The sequence below is a fragment of the Leptodactylus fuscus genome, chromosome 3 (genome assembly GCF_031893055.1).
Source record: "Leptodactylus fuscus isolate aLepFus1 chromosome 3, aLepFus1.hap2, whole genome shotgun sequence".
NCBI classification, from domain to species: domain Eukaryota; kingdom Metazoa; phylum Chordata; class Amphibia; order Anura; family Leptodactylidae; genus Leptodactylus; species Leptodactylus fuscus.
The window spans coordinates 191014337-191028786 of NC_134267.1; the positions used below are offsets into that span (position 1 = coordinate 191014337).

General features: G+C 42.4%; 1 protein-coding gene across 9 annotated transcripts in view; it reads right to left on the reverse strand.

Moving 5' to 3' along the window:
* KIF1A (kinesin family member 1A) overlaps positions 1-14450 on the reverse strand; it is a 130089-nt gene that overhangs the window by 43341 nt on the left and 72298 nt on the right. For 6 of the 9 annotated variants that reach the window (XM_075268914.1, XM_075268910.1, XM_075268909.1 and 3 more), the window contains exons 14-21: positions 13631-13830; positions 10170-10249; positions 9947-10022; positions 8368-8447; positions 7090-7196; positions 6908-6991; positions 6201-6381; positions 1919-1991 (exon numbers count right to left, since the gene is read on the reverse strand). In XM_075268914.1, the coding sequence (XP_075125015.1) occupies positions 1919-1991; positions 6201-6381; positions 6908-6991; positions 7090-7196; positions 8368-8447; positions 9947-10022; positions 10170-10249; positions 13631-13830 (881 nt within the window). The remainder of the gene's footprint in view (positions 1-1918; positions 1992-6200; positions 6382-6907; positions 6992-7089; positions 7197-8367; positions 8448-9946; positions 10023-10169; positions 10250-13630; positions 13831-14450) is intronic. The other 3 variants (XM_075268913.1, XM_075268912.1, XM_075268911.1) reach the window with 1 other exon arrangement.

The window sequence follows — 14450 nt, forward strand, 5'->3', positions numbered from 1 at the left end:
TAAGATATACAGTATATAATATTGTATAAGAAGTATGTCAATTATCCCATAAATATAGAGTAAAATTGCTTTATGGTGAGGGCATGGTGGGCAGCAAGGTATTTTATTGGTTAGTACTGTTGTTTTACAAAACATTGAGGACATGTCTTTGGTCTTTGTAGAAAAGACTATGGGTCTCAGTAATGACAAATGCAAATGAAAATTAATACATTTTTTTAAAAATAAATTCTATATCTACGAACACAAGATATACATAAGAAGGCACAGAGTGTAACAACACAATTGAAAATCAAAAATCAAAACAGGGAGGGCCCAAAATGACAACAAAGGGCCAAATACTAATTATTTTAGATTATCAATATTCTTACCCAAAAATTTATCATATAAACTCAGAGTAGGGGAGTATAACCTACCCAAAATGGGATGTATTAAAGGGCCAAATACATAACAAAGTAAAACATATAATACGGGAACAGGGCTTCTTAAGAGCAGACAGCCTGAGAGAGGCACCAGCACCACCTAGAACGAATAAGGGAAGAAGGGAGAGGTAGGGATTGAAAAGAGCAGGGGAAAAAGTCAGAGGTGAAAGAGGGAAGAGAGAAAGGAAGAAACGAGGGAAGGGGGGGATCCCTGGTCCAGACCACGAACAGAACCCTGAACCAAGGCAAAAACTTCAGCACATGATGTCTCTGTATGGCTGGGACCCCGGAAAAGGATCCAGGGAGTCCAGGCCCTCACAAAAGCCTCATGAGTGTCTTGAAGAGACACCGTGAGGTCCTCCATTGATTGGATATCCTCCACCTTATGGAGCCAATGGCGAAGAGAGGGTGGATTGGAGGACTTCCAGAGAGCTGGGATGTAAGCCCTCGCTGCATTAATCATGTGCTTTGTCGCCGATTTACGGTAGGCACATAGGGAAACATCCGAGAGGTGCAGCAGGAAGAAGGCTGGCGTTTTGGGAAGGGTAGCCTGGAAGATTTGGGAAGTCAGACGGTGGACACCGTCCCAAAAATCTCTCAGAGCCGAACAGCTCCAAAACATATGCAGACGCGTCCCCTTCTCCGAGCCACAGCGCCAACAGAGCGGAGAGGAGGATGGGAAAAACCTGTGCAACTGGGATGGGACATGATACCATCTAGTGAGGATCCTGTAGCCCGCCTCTTGGTACTTGCAAGCCATTGAGCTCTTGTGGGCGAGCTCCAAGATCCTAGCACAATCCGCGTCTGACAAGGACAGATTGAGATCCATTTCCCACTTATTTAGAAAGGAGGGTCTGTGGTCCGGAGGAGGAAAATTAATACATTTTATAAATAGCAATACAGAATCTAATAGACTATTGATCAAGGGTCATTGATCCTGTCTCACCCTGGGCTCAGAACAATCAGTAATCTGATAGAAAACCTGACAAAAAGTATTCAATTTCCCTGTAGTACACCCACAGGAAAAACAAGCATAACACATTGCTCATTCATATCTATGGGATATCTCTGTTTCCAGGCTGGGGCAAGTCCTCTATGATGTAATACTAGGTTCACACTAGCAATACCTCTTCGTGTTCTGGTACCAGTACAATGGAGAGGCAGACTGCTGAAATCGCAGTTACACACAGAGTCAGTCGCCATTGACTGTAATGGGGTATATCGGGTGTTTGTCATTTTAAAACTAAAACTGGCGGAGGAAAAAGTCCAGATGTGAATGTAGCCTGAGATGTTCACTTTGTAACCAGACTCAGGACATAAATGTCTGAAAATGTGAACTAACCTCACACTCACTCAAGCAGATTTATTTAGGCTGGTGTATTGTACCTCAATCTTGATATAGGCCCCGACTAGCACAGGGAACATGTGATTTATGAGGCAGCTCTGAGATACATAGCTGCTAACCTATCGATATACATATTATATCAAGTACTTCTCACCAATCTCTGCTGCTCCAGAAGGTAATTTGCTTCCTCGCGTTCTTTTCTGTACTGATCTTCCAGCTCTTGAAGTCTAATGAAATAAAAAAAAGTAGAGGCATTGTCTAAATATTCAGTCGACAATTGCTATAAGATGACCTTTGATGTCTAAGTATAAGGCTTAGTTCACATCTAAATTATGTGTGGTTTATTTTGGCACTGGAAAAAAACGCTTCCTAATTAGTAAGCTTTTTTTGGACCTTGCCGCACTTTTTGTAGCTTTTTTTGTAGCGTTTTTTTTTTTTTTTTAAAAAAACCGCTTCAAAAAACACCAGGCTGTTTTCCCCTCCCGTAAAGTGAATGGGCCGAAAAAAACGTGCATTTTTCGCCTCCCATTCACTTCTATTGCTTTCTACAAGCGGAAAACGCCTGAAGAAAGGTCATGTCGCTTCTTTTTTTCTGCTAGCAGAAAAAAAAAGTAAGCAGTCTACATAGACCACTATTGTAAAGGGGCGGATTTTGAAGCGAAATCCGCTGTCAAAATCAGCCTCTTTGCTCCCGTGTGAACTAGCCCATTGAGTGAACATATGTACATTTGAAAACTAAAAGCTAGAACAGCCATAAATGGGGCTTCTAGCCCAAACAAGGCCTAATATTAGTATTTATAGATTGATAAATGTACATTTGTAGCTACGTCTCCATGGTCATCAGTGGATGTTCTTGTGAGAACAATCGTGGGTTTCCTACAGACATGTCCACTATTGCCTTAGCTTTAGTTTGATTAAGGATGTCAATTTGATATGAAACCAATTCAATGTAATATCACAACATACAAGCAAAACCCATTACAGGCTGCAAGTCAGAAATCATGTTATTTTCAAAGCTGTTCATCTCATGAGTAGAGATGAGCGAACAGTGTTCTATCGAACACATGTTCGATCGGATATCAGGGTGTTCGCTATGTTCGAATCGAATCGAACACCGCGTGGTAAAGTGCGCCAAAATTCGATTCCCCTCCCACCTTCCCTGGCGCCTTTTTTGCACCAATAACAGCGCAGGGGAGGTGGGACAGGAACTACGACACCGGGGGCATTGAAAAAAATTGGAAAAAGTCATTGGCTGCCGAAATCAGGTGACCTCCATTTTAGACGAATAGTGGATTTCAAATCCGGGTCATATGAGAATGTGAACTTTGTGACTATGAGACAGGGATAGCTGTACAGGCAGGGATAGCTAGGGATAACCTTTATTTAGGGGGGAATGTTATTAAAAATAACTTTTTGGGGCTCTATCGGGTGTGTAATTGTGATTTTTGTGAGATAAACTTTTTCCCATAGGGATGCATTGGCCAGCGCTGATTGGCCGAATTCCGTACTCTGGCCAATCAGTGCTGGCCAATGCATTCTATTAGCTTGATGAAGCAGAGTGTGCACAAGGGTTCAAGCGCACCCTCGGCTCTGATGTAGCAGAGCCGAGGCTGCACAAGGGTTCAAGCGCACCCTCGGCTCTGATGTAGGAGAGCCGAGGGTGCACTTGAACCCTTGTGCACCCTCAGCTCTGCTACATCAGAGCCGAGGGTGCGCTTGAACCCTTGTGCACACTCTGCTTCATCAAGCTAATAGAATGCATTGGACAGCGCTGATTGGCCAATGTATTCTATTAGCCTGATGAAGTAGAGCTGAATGTGTGTGCTAAGCACACACATTCAGCTCTACTTCATCGGGCTAATAGAATGCATTAGCCAGCGCTGATTGGCCAGAGTACGGAACTCGACCAATCAGCGCTGGCTCTGCTGGAGGAGGCGGAGTCTAAGATCGCTCCACACCAGTCTCCATTCAGGTCCGACCTTAGACTCCGCCTCCTCCGGCAGAGCCAGCGCTGATTGGCCGAAGGCTGGCCAATGCATTCCTATGCGAATGCAGAGACTTAGCAGTGCTGAGTCAGTTTTGCTCAACTACACATCTGATGCACACTCGGCACTGCTACATCAGATGTAGCAATCTGATGTAGCAGAGCCGAGGGTGCACTAGAACCCCTGTGCAAACTCAGTTCACGCTAATAGAATGCATTGGCCAGCGCTGATTGGCCAATGCATTCTATTAGCCCGATGAAGTAGAGCTGAATGTGTGTGCTAAGCACACACATTCAGCACTGCTTCATCACGCCAATACAATGCATTAGCCAGTGCTGATTGGCCGAATTCCGTACTCTGGCCAATCAGTGCTGGCTCTGCTGGAGGAGGCGGAGTCTAAGGTCGGACCTGAATGGAGACTGGTGTGGAGCGATCTTAGACTCCGCCTCCTCCAGCAGAGCCAGCGCTGATTGGCCGAATTCCGTACTCTGGCCAATCAGCGCTGGCCAATGCATTCTATTAGCCCGATGAAGTAGAGCTGAATGTGTGTGCTAAGCACACACATTCAGCACTGCTTCATCACGCCAATACAATGCATTAGCCAGTGCTGATTGGCCAGAGTACGGAATTCGGCCAATCAGCGCTGGCTCTGCTGGAGGAGGCGGAGTCTAAGGTCGGACCTGAATGGAGACTGGTGTGGAGCGATCTTAGACTCCGCCTCCTCCAGCAGAGCCAGCGCTGATTGGCCGAATTCCGTACTCTGGCCAATCAGCACTGGCTAATGCATTGTATTGGCGTGATGAAGCAGTGCTGAATGTGTGTGCTTAGCACACACATTCAGCTCTACTTCATCGGGCTAATAGAATGCATTGGCCAGCGCTGATTGGCCGAATTCCGTACTCTGGCCAATCAGCACTGGCTAATGCATTGTATTGGCGTGATGAAGCAGTGCTGAATGTGTGTGCTTAGCACACACATTCAGCTCTGCTTCATCGGGCTAATAGAATGCATTGGCCAGCGCTGATTGGCCGAATTCCGTACTCTGGCCAATCAGCACTGGCTAATGCATTGTATTGGCGTGATGAAGCAGTGCTGAATGTGTGTGCTTAGCACACACATTCAGCTCTACTTCATCGGGCTAATAGAATGCATTGGCCAGCGCTGATTGGCCAGAGTACGGAATTCGGCCAATCAGCGCTGGCTCTGCTGGAGGAGGCGGAGTCTAAGATCGCTCCACACCAGTCTCCATTCAGGTCCGACCTTAGACTCCGCCTCCTCCAGCAGAGCCAGCGCTGATTGGCCGAATTCCGTACTCTGGCCAATCAGCACTGGCTAATGCATTGTATTGGCGTGATGAAGCAGTGCTGAATGTGTGTGCTTAGCACACACATTCAGCTCTACTTCATCGGGCTAATAGAATGCATTGGCCAGCGCTGATTGGCCGAATTCCGTACTCTGGCCAATCAGCACTGGCTAATGCATTGTATTGGCGTGATGAAGCAGTGCTGAATGAGTGTGCTTAGCACACACATTCAGCTCTACTTCATCGGGCTAATAGAATGCATTGGCCAATCAGCGCTGGCCAATGCATTCAATTAGCGTGAACTGAGTTTGCACAGGGGTTCTAGTGCACCCTCGGCTCTGCTACATCAGATTGCTACATCTGATGTAGCAGTGCCGAGTGTGCATCAGATGTGTAGTTGAGCAAAACTGACTCAGCACTGCTAAGTCTCTGCATTCGCATAGGAATGCATTGGCCAGCCTTCGGCCAATCAGCGCTGGCTCTGCCGGAGGAGGCGGAGTCTAAGGTCGGACCTGAATGGAGACTGGTGTGGAGCGATCTTAGACTCCGCCTCCTCCAGCAGAGCCAGCGCTGATTGGTCGAGTTCCGTACTCTGGCCAATCAGCACTGGCCAATGCATTTCTATGGGGAAAAGTTAGCTTGCGAAAATCGCAAACTGACAGGGATTTCCATGAAATAAAGTGACTTTTATGCCCCCAGACATGCTTCCCCTGCTGTCCCAGTGTTATTCCAGGGTGTTGGTATCATTTCCTGGGGTGTCATAGTGGACTTGGTGACCCTCCAGACACGAATTTGGGTTTCCCCCTTAACGAGTTTATGTTCCCCATAGACTATAATGGGGTTCGAAACCCATTCGAACACTCGAACAGTGAGCGGCTGTTCGAATCGAATTTCGAACCTCGAACATTTTAGTGTTCGCTCATCTCTACTCATGAGACATCTATGTGGACATGTCAAGACAAGATGAAAGGGACGGTCGGACACATCTGTAACTCTTCTATAAAGAGGTAGTCTTGGCCAAAAGGTTATTTCCCCATTTATTGTAATCATTTGTGGATGTTCTGCTCATAAACCTCCCATAAGAATAATTTATCAGAAATCCCAATTTAACTTTTAGAAAGCTTTCTTGCCTTTATCGAGAGACTCACCTTTGCTCCATCTCCTGTTTCATGTCAATGCCTTGCTTCTCCAGTAACTCACGCTGAGCAAATGCCCAATCCACAGGTTCTACTGGAGTCTCTGCACATGGGGTACGTTCCCTCTCTTGTCGTGCTTGTTCAGGGTGGTTAAAGCGAAATACGTGACTCTTCCCCATAATGATTCGATTACCTAAATGGTAAAATTAAGTAAATTGCCTTGCAGAAGAGGACTGAAAAACTTTGATCTACTGGGAATTTATGGATTTTAGTACAAAATTCTCTTTAAAGTAGTAGGGCCATGGCCTCATATTCTACCAAAGGAAAATCTGCAAGGAGTTTATTTTTTTTAGGCTTGGGATAAGGTCAATGGCCTTCCTACAACATTGGCCTTATTGTGAGCTTTTAAGCTAAAAGGTGAAAAAACACTTTTATTTATGGAGCAGAAGTCTGTAGTGTTTATGTGATAAAATTATATTTCAGAGTATTCTGGCCTAAGCTGAGGATGCTGATCAGCCATAAGGATCGGTGGCATGATAGTATAGACATAGGCTTATTACTCTGTCATATCTTCATTGGCTTCTCCTAATTATTGCCTAAATCCATTATTGACTGGCTTCTTTATATACTAGTATCAGATAGAGCTACTGTACTTTCTAGGTAACGTTCATATATTACTTATTTATTACGTAGCCTTAGTACAGGGAACACATTCTTACCAGATCTCAGAACGCACAGCTCTGTCACCTTCTTCCCATTTACATAGGTATCTGCCCCTTCACAAGGCTCGAGTGTCACCACAACTGTGAGAAAGCAGAACATTTAACATTGAGCAAGAATCTCTTAACACAGATATTGTCTCTTGTATAATGCTCAAAGACAATATTGCAGTACATATTACCTGACCCACAGGCCATAACTTCACTTCGGAAAATACAGTGTTCTTCACGGATAAAATGTCCACTGAGGACAATGTCCTGTCTCCTCTCTACATCCTCACGTCCAACTCTGCCACAAAAATAAGAAAGAATAATGCTTATATCACATGCAGAATACTTGTACAATGTGTCGGGACATTCAGAACTTAAACCATAATCCTCATGCTGCACAATGAAAATCCATACGATGTACCTGACCTTTTTTGACCTCTACAAATATTAGGTTTCACCTCTAGCTTTGCCCATGTTCTCTTCCTATTTATAGCTGCCTTGAATAGCAAAGCAGTTGCCGTACATTTTAACATAAAAATATGAAATAGAAAGCTACACGAATAACTCAAAGAAGTGGTCAGCCCATGAAGGACTCAAAGGGGTTGTTCTGTTATAGACACTTATCACCTATCCACAGGACAGCGAATAAGTGTGCAATCAATGGGGGCCCGATCGCCGGGTTCACTTCCATGTGACTGCAGGCACTGCCAGTGGTTACAGTCCCAGTAGTCCTATAGAAGTGAATGGAGTGCAGGTCACGCAATCATAAAACCATCTGCAAGGAGTTTGTATGTTCTCCCTGTGTTTGCATGGATTTCCATTCCATATTCCAAAGACAAACTGATAGGGAAAAAAATGTACGTTGTGAGCTCTATGTGGGGCTCACACTCTACATTTAAAAAAAAAATGATACAAGTGTTAATAGTTTATTTTTGTCAATTAGCAAAATAAAGTGAATGAAGAAAAGAGAAATCTAAATCCCAAGAATATTTGGTGTGACCCTCCTTTGCCTTCCATCAATTCCTCTAGATACACTTCCAGACAGTTTTTGAAGGAATTGGGCAGGTAGGTAGTTCCTGCCATCTTGGAAAAGTAAGCACAGGTCTGTGGATGTAGGCTTGTTCAAATCCTTCTGTCTCTTCATGTAACCCCAGACAGACTGGATGATGTTGAGATCAGGGCTTCGTGGAGGCCATATCATCACTTTCAGGACTCCTCCTCCAAAGGTCGGTCACACCAAATACTGATGGGCTTTAGATTTCTGTTTTGTTCAATGACATTCTTTTAATTAACCAAAATAAACTATTAACCCTTTTATCTCTGAAAGCATTCTTACTTTGCAGCATTTTTACTCTGCATCTCTCTTAAACTTTGGTACACTTGGCGGTAAGGGTGTCAATGACTGATAGAATATCATATATTTGTCTATATGTTTGTATCACATTAACTTATCACGTGTCTGTTCTCACCTTGTCATTCCATCTTTAATATAGTATAAAAGACACTCAGACATTAGAGGATCTTCATTGAGGTTTACAAGGTGAGGAGTCTGTAGTAGAGAGAGAATACCATAAGATACAATGGTCATGGACATTGAATAGAAGATCTAAGAGCACATTGCAATGCAAATAGTGAGACAGAATAAAACCTCTGTGTGGATTATTAACTTAGTAGAGTATCTAAAAATGTGGTCATAGAAAGATGCAAAGTATGCCCCAACAGTATGGAGGCAGAGTCCACCAAGACTTATAGTGTACGGTTTGGAAAAGGCTACGGCTTTCAACACAGTCTTTACGCTCACATTTTTTATCTGTATTTATCAACCATTCTACATTAAGAAAAACTTGAAATTGAGGTCCATAGCATTGCAAACTGTACAAAGAATGAATGATATAGGACATTGGATATTCACTGTAATGTACATGCACTATTAACTGATAAAGAGAAGAGGCTGGGAGGTAAAAGATCACACCAAACCCGCACCAACCTCTTTTGGGGAGTAAACCCCAACAAGTTCTGAGTACATTTCCAGAGGTGCCATGTTGATCTGATAATCCCATGGAATGAGTATGTGAGTGAATGGGACATAAAACAACATATATAACATAGTGATAAGATAAACATTCAGATATTTAGACTAGTTACAGCTTCACTTATTGTCCCAGTGACTACAGTAAAAAATGAAGTCAAACGAATGAACTGTGAAATAGGATTTTCCTATTGATATGTTTATACAGTGTCTACACAGGTCTATATGTTTCCCTGATAACATATAGAAATCCTGTGAAGTCTGATCTTGCAGTTTAATTCACATCTGCCCCCTATTTTGTTTAATATACCAGTACATACATACACAAGCGACAGATGGGAGAGAGAGTAACTGCAGGGTCAGACTTGACGGGGTTCAGACAGCACAACATCCTACTAACCATTGGATGGTATGTAAGGGCTAACTCAACAAATTTCATAGTCCACAATTTTTGGAGGATTGTCAGTGAAACATAAGCGGGTGCACGGTGATGAGCTATTGTCAATCATGAAGTCCATACATGAAAATTTGGGACTGACTGGCAAATTTTGGGCAGACGGCAGCCACGATTTAGTCGATTTTCCTACTTATTCCCTTCCCTATTGGTACTTTGGTTGGCATTGTGTCTCCCATTGTCACGTTCTTTAAATTATACCTATATCCTGTAGAAATAGTCTGTGCCTATGGACAATTTTACTAGGAATCGGCAAAGATCAAGCCAAAAAAAAACAGCACAAACAATAAACATAACATAGTAAATCTCCAAATAATAGTACATGATTATAAGTGAAAAGATCAGTGATCAGTAATAAGTATGGCTAGATATTCCACATTGTAGTGTAAGGAGATATACAGTACAGTATACAGTCTGTAGCCAGCTTTATATATTTAATCCTCCTCATTATATTAGTATGAGTGTGAACATGTGCTTATAAGTGTAAAAATGTTATACATACTAAATAAATGAAGAGATAGAAAAGTTTGGCTTCAATAGGAGTCACCAAAATTCCTAAATGTACCTTCTTAGGTGAAAAGACTCCAAGTGTTCCTCCATCTTCTCTCATGGCCACCCCCATCTCTGCCAGTAAAGCCTCTCTGTATTGACCACAAGACAATAATAATATTAGACATTGGCCATGCACTTGTATCCCCCTGCTCCCATCAATATTTACTAGGAGATATTCAGGTATGTTTCGTTATATATGATCTCCTAGCTTTTCGTGGTCATTCTTGGTCAATCACCTGTCCATACGTATAGCCTCAGTGCGTCGCAGTTTCTCCTCCCAAGTCTCATTCAGCTCTGCAATGATCTTCTCGGTTTCCTGAAGATAAGAATACATATAATTCACATCAAATAATAAAGCACTGAGATTATTATAAAGGCTTCCAATAGTTTTCTGACAGAAAATGATAATGGATGATAGAAAGTTTGAGAACCCAATAGGATTTGATCATGTGTTATCAAGGTCATAAAAATAGAAGTATTCTTTATATTTAAATTCATAATTCACATATCAATCCATAAACAACAATTTATTGAAGAGTCATATAGGCCAGGACTTCAAGATCCACCTTGGAACACCAGGGTTTTTTTTTTTTTTTTTTATCTTTTAGCCACCTTTCACCACCTCTAACAAGTTCATCTCTGTACATTATTTAATAGTTGCTGCTCCACTGTTGGAATTTTTCCTGTGGCCCCCACCCTTCCCATGCAATCAGTACAGTTAGTTTTGGTACCTGATATACTGTTTAATCTCAAAATAAAAGGGAATAATGACACCGAGCAACCATAGTGTAGTAAATTCTGGAATGGGAAATATCCTAATAAGTGGTGAACGCTCACCTTTAATAGTTATGAATCAAAGTCACAACTCTGTATTCACATGTGTAACCGGAGTGTCCACCTCGGGTTCAGCAGCAGTAATCCCAACACCTCAAAAAGTGTTCGTATGTAGAGAAGAAAAGACCAAACCTCAGATTTGGTGACAATCTGGGAAATAAGGAACTGCGCTCCCCTTCTTAATTTAGTAAAAACGGTTTTATTTTGGTAAACTCACACACAACGCGTTTCGGGCGTCTAAACACGCCCTTCTTCAGGTGCAATAGTTTCTTAACCGCTGGGCTAGATTGCAATCTAGCCCAGCGGTTAAGAAACTATTGCACCTGAAGAAGGGCGTGTTTAGACGCCCGAAACGCGTTGTGTGTGAGTTTACCAAAATAAAACCGTTTTTACTAAATTAAGAAGGGGAGCGCAGTTCCTTATTTCCCAGATTGTCACCAAATCTGAGGTTTGGTCTTTTCTTCTCTGATATACTGTTTAGGCTCTGTACTATCAGAAAGGCGGTGTCAGGCAGGAGCAGACAAGGGGTGTGATTCTGAGTGCTGACACTGGCTGCCTCTGATTGGAGCTCTGAATCACACCCCCTGCCTGACACCGCCCACCTGACATTGCAGAGCCTAACTAGAACACCATGTATCAAAACTACCTACGCTTGTTGCTCGGGCATGGTGGGGGCTAGAAAGAAAATTCTAGTTTCACAGAAATCAGGGAAGTGGCACCTATTCACAGATGCTAAGAACTTGAATTGATGGAGGAGGTAAAATGTTCTGTTTAGGGACTTTATTCCAGATATTTGCAGCTGCTGGTAGAGGGAGCTTAGAAAAAACTTGCCTATAAAATAAGCTTGCCTAGTGCTGGCTGTAGTCAGACAAAATGTAGCCATTATGCCTATGCGGCAGCTCTGTATCACAAAAAAGTGAGCTATGGCTGAAGGTAAAGGTATATTATGTAACTAGCTTTTACCCGCGACTTCGTCTGTGGTGATTGGAGAATTGGGCGGACACAGACGTGTGAAACTGTAAAAGTGCTTTAAAAAGTTTGGTGGGCTAGCAAATGTGATGTGATGTGTTATATTGTGTATCTAGTGATACAGACAATGTGATGTGTTGTATTGTGTATGTCGTGATACAGACAATGTGATGCGTTGTATTGTGTATGTCGCGATACAGACAATGTGATGCGTTGTATTGTGTATGTCGTGATACAGACAATGTGATGTGTTGTATTGTGTATGTCGTGATACAGACAATGTGATGTGTTGTATTGTGTATGTCGTGATACAGACAATGTGATGTGTTGTATTGTGTATGTCGTGATACAGACAACGTGATGTGTTGTATTGTGTATGTCGTGATACAGACAATGTGATGTGTTGTATTGTGGCAGACAATGTGATGTGTTGTATTGTGTATGTCGTGATACAGACAATGTGATGTGTTGTATTGTGTCAGACAATGTGATGTGTTGTATTGTGTATGTCGTGATACAGACAATGTGATGTGTTGTATTGTGTCAGACAATGTGATGTGTTGTATTGTGTACAGTATGTCGTGATACAGACAATGTGATGTGTTGTATTGTGTCAGACAATGTGATGTGTTGTATTGTGTCAGACAATGTGATGTGTTGTATTGTGTCAGACAATGTGATGTGTTGTATTGTGTATGTCGTGATACAGACAATGTGATGTGTTGTATTGTGTCAGACAATGTGATGTGTTGTATTGTGTATGTCGTGATACAGACAATGTGATGTGTTGTATTGTGTCAGACAATGTGATGTGTTGTATTGTGTCAGACAATGTGATGTGTTGTATTGTGTATGTCGTGATACAGACAATGTGATGTGTATAGTGGAAAGCTATATGTAAATGTGAGTGAGTAGAGTGAGGGCTACTCCTGAGGTGACAGTAAGGAGTGTGCAGGCAGGTTGAGGCAGGAAATGCCAGGCAGTGTGTGTGAGTGTGTATGTAGTGATACAGACAATGTGATGTGTTATGTGAGTGAGTAGAGTGAGGGCTACTCCTGAGGTGACAGTATGGAGTGTGCAGGCAGGTTGAGGCGGGAAATGCCAGGCAGTGTGTGTGAGTCTATAGCTGGGGCTAGGAGTCCTGCTTTTGTGAGTCTCCTGCTAGGAAGCCATGTTGTTTAGTGGCACCAAAAGTAGCCTGTGACTCAATCCTAAGGGAAAACTATGTTTGTGGAAAATTGCACGCAAATCCGTCCAGGCGGTTTAGCGTGATTGAGGAACAAACATCCAAACTCACAAACATCCAAACATCCAAACACACAAACTTTCACACTTATAATATTAGTAGGATTAAAGGGGTTGTCCCTGTATAGACATTTATCACTTATCTACAGGATATGGATTAAGTGTCTGACTGGTGGGGGTCTGACTGCTGGGACCTTCACTGATCTAGAGAATAGGGTCTGGAGAGTTTATTCATGAATGAAGTGACAGATGCACAAGTCCATGACATTTCATTTATCTAAACAGGACTGATGAAGATAGCCGAGCGTGACCCTCGTTTTAACGCTACTTCACATTGCTAAATTGTAAGTTATAGACCGCTGTACCTTTTCATACACTAAGAAAAACTGTTTATTGTAAAAAATAAAACCTGCGCATTATTCCATTGGTGAATAGATACTCTAGATTTCTCTTCTTGAGTTTTGTGGGGGACCCATGGTTAGACCCCAACAGGACAGACACATATTCTCTGGTTTGTGGAAAGGGGATAGGTGTTTATTGAGCACAGAACATTGAACCGTATCACATATCTATTACTTGACTATAATATTATTTTTTGGAAACTAACTATACTATAGCAAACATAACACATTGCATCTGTAAAGCATACCTTAAGCCTTTCTATAGCCTCTTCACTTCCTGGTGTGAATGCAAGACGTTCATGTAGGCTGCAGACAGATGCAGCTCGACTGGACAATCCAGACATAGAGGATGAAGGACTCATACCCGTCAGGGCATTTACGGCTGTGAAGAGATTGTCAGGAGCATGACGCGTGTGTAGGACATTGGCGTTATCCACAGGACACACATCTATAAAGAGCAGAAGCCAAAAGAGGAGGGAATCCGAACAAGAAGGACCAAGGGAAGGTGCGGATAAGAAGGGACACAATGGTACAATGTAATGTCCAAAACAGTGGAGATGATAAGATATAGTGATATTAGACAAGAGGTGAACAAAAAGGAAAAATAACACAGGAAAGTTAAAGAAAAGAAGGATAAATGTTAATAAAGAAGTAATAATGTTATATGTAAGAGAGAAGTGAAAATGAATAAGGAATCAAACCAGAAAAAAACCCATTGTAGTGAGACCATGGTATGGGAGAAGGTCGAAATAAATATAAAGATGTAGAGAATAAGTGAGGGTTTAGGAAAGTTTATAAAAGTGGACAGGGAGGATCAGGCAAGCAGGGAAGCAAGAAAAAAATCTTTGTTTGGAGGTTGTAGATTTATCACATGAGAGGAGACAAGGAACCACAAATATAATGTATACATCACACGCCTTACCCGGGCGCACAGTGTATCATATTATATTTGACTCTCACATTTACATGTGACACTAGATGTTAAATGTGTAGACCAGACTAGGGCTATATGGTTGTTATGTCCTGAGGACATCTTGAGGTAGTTATCTATGTGGTGGCAAGCTGTAG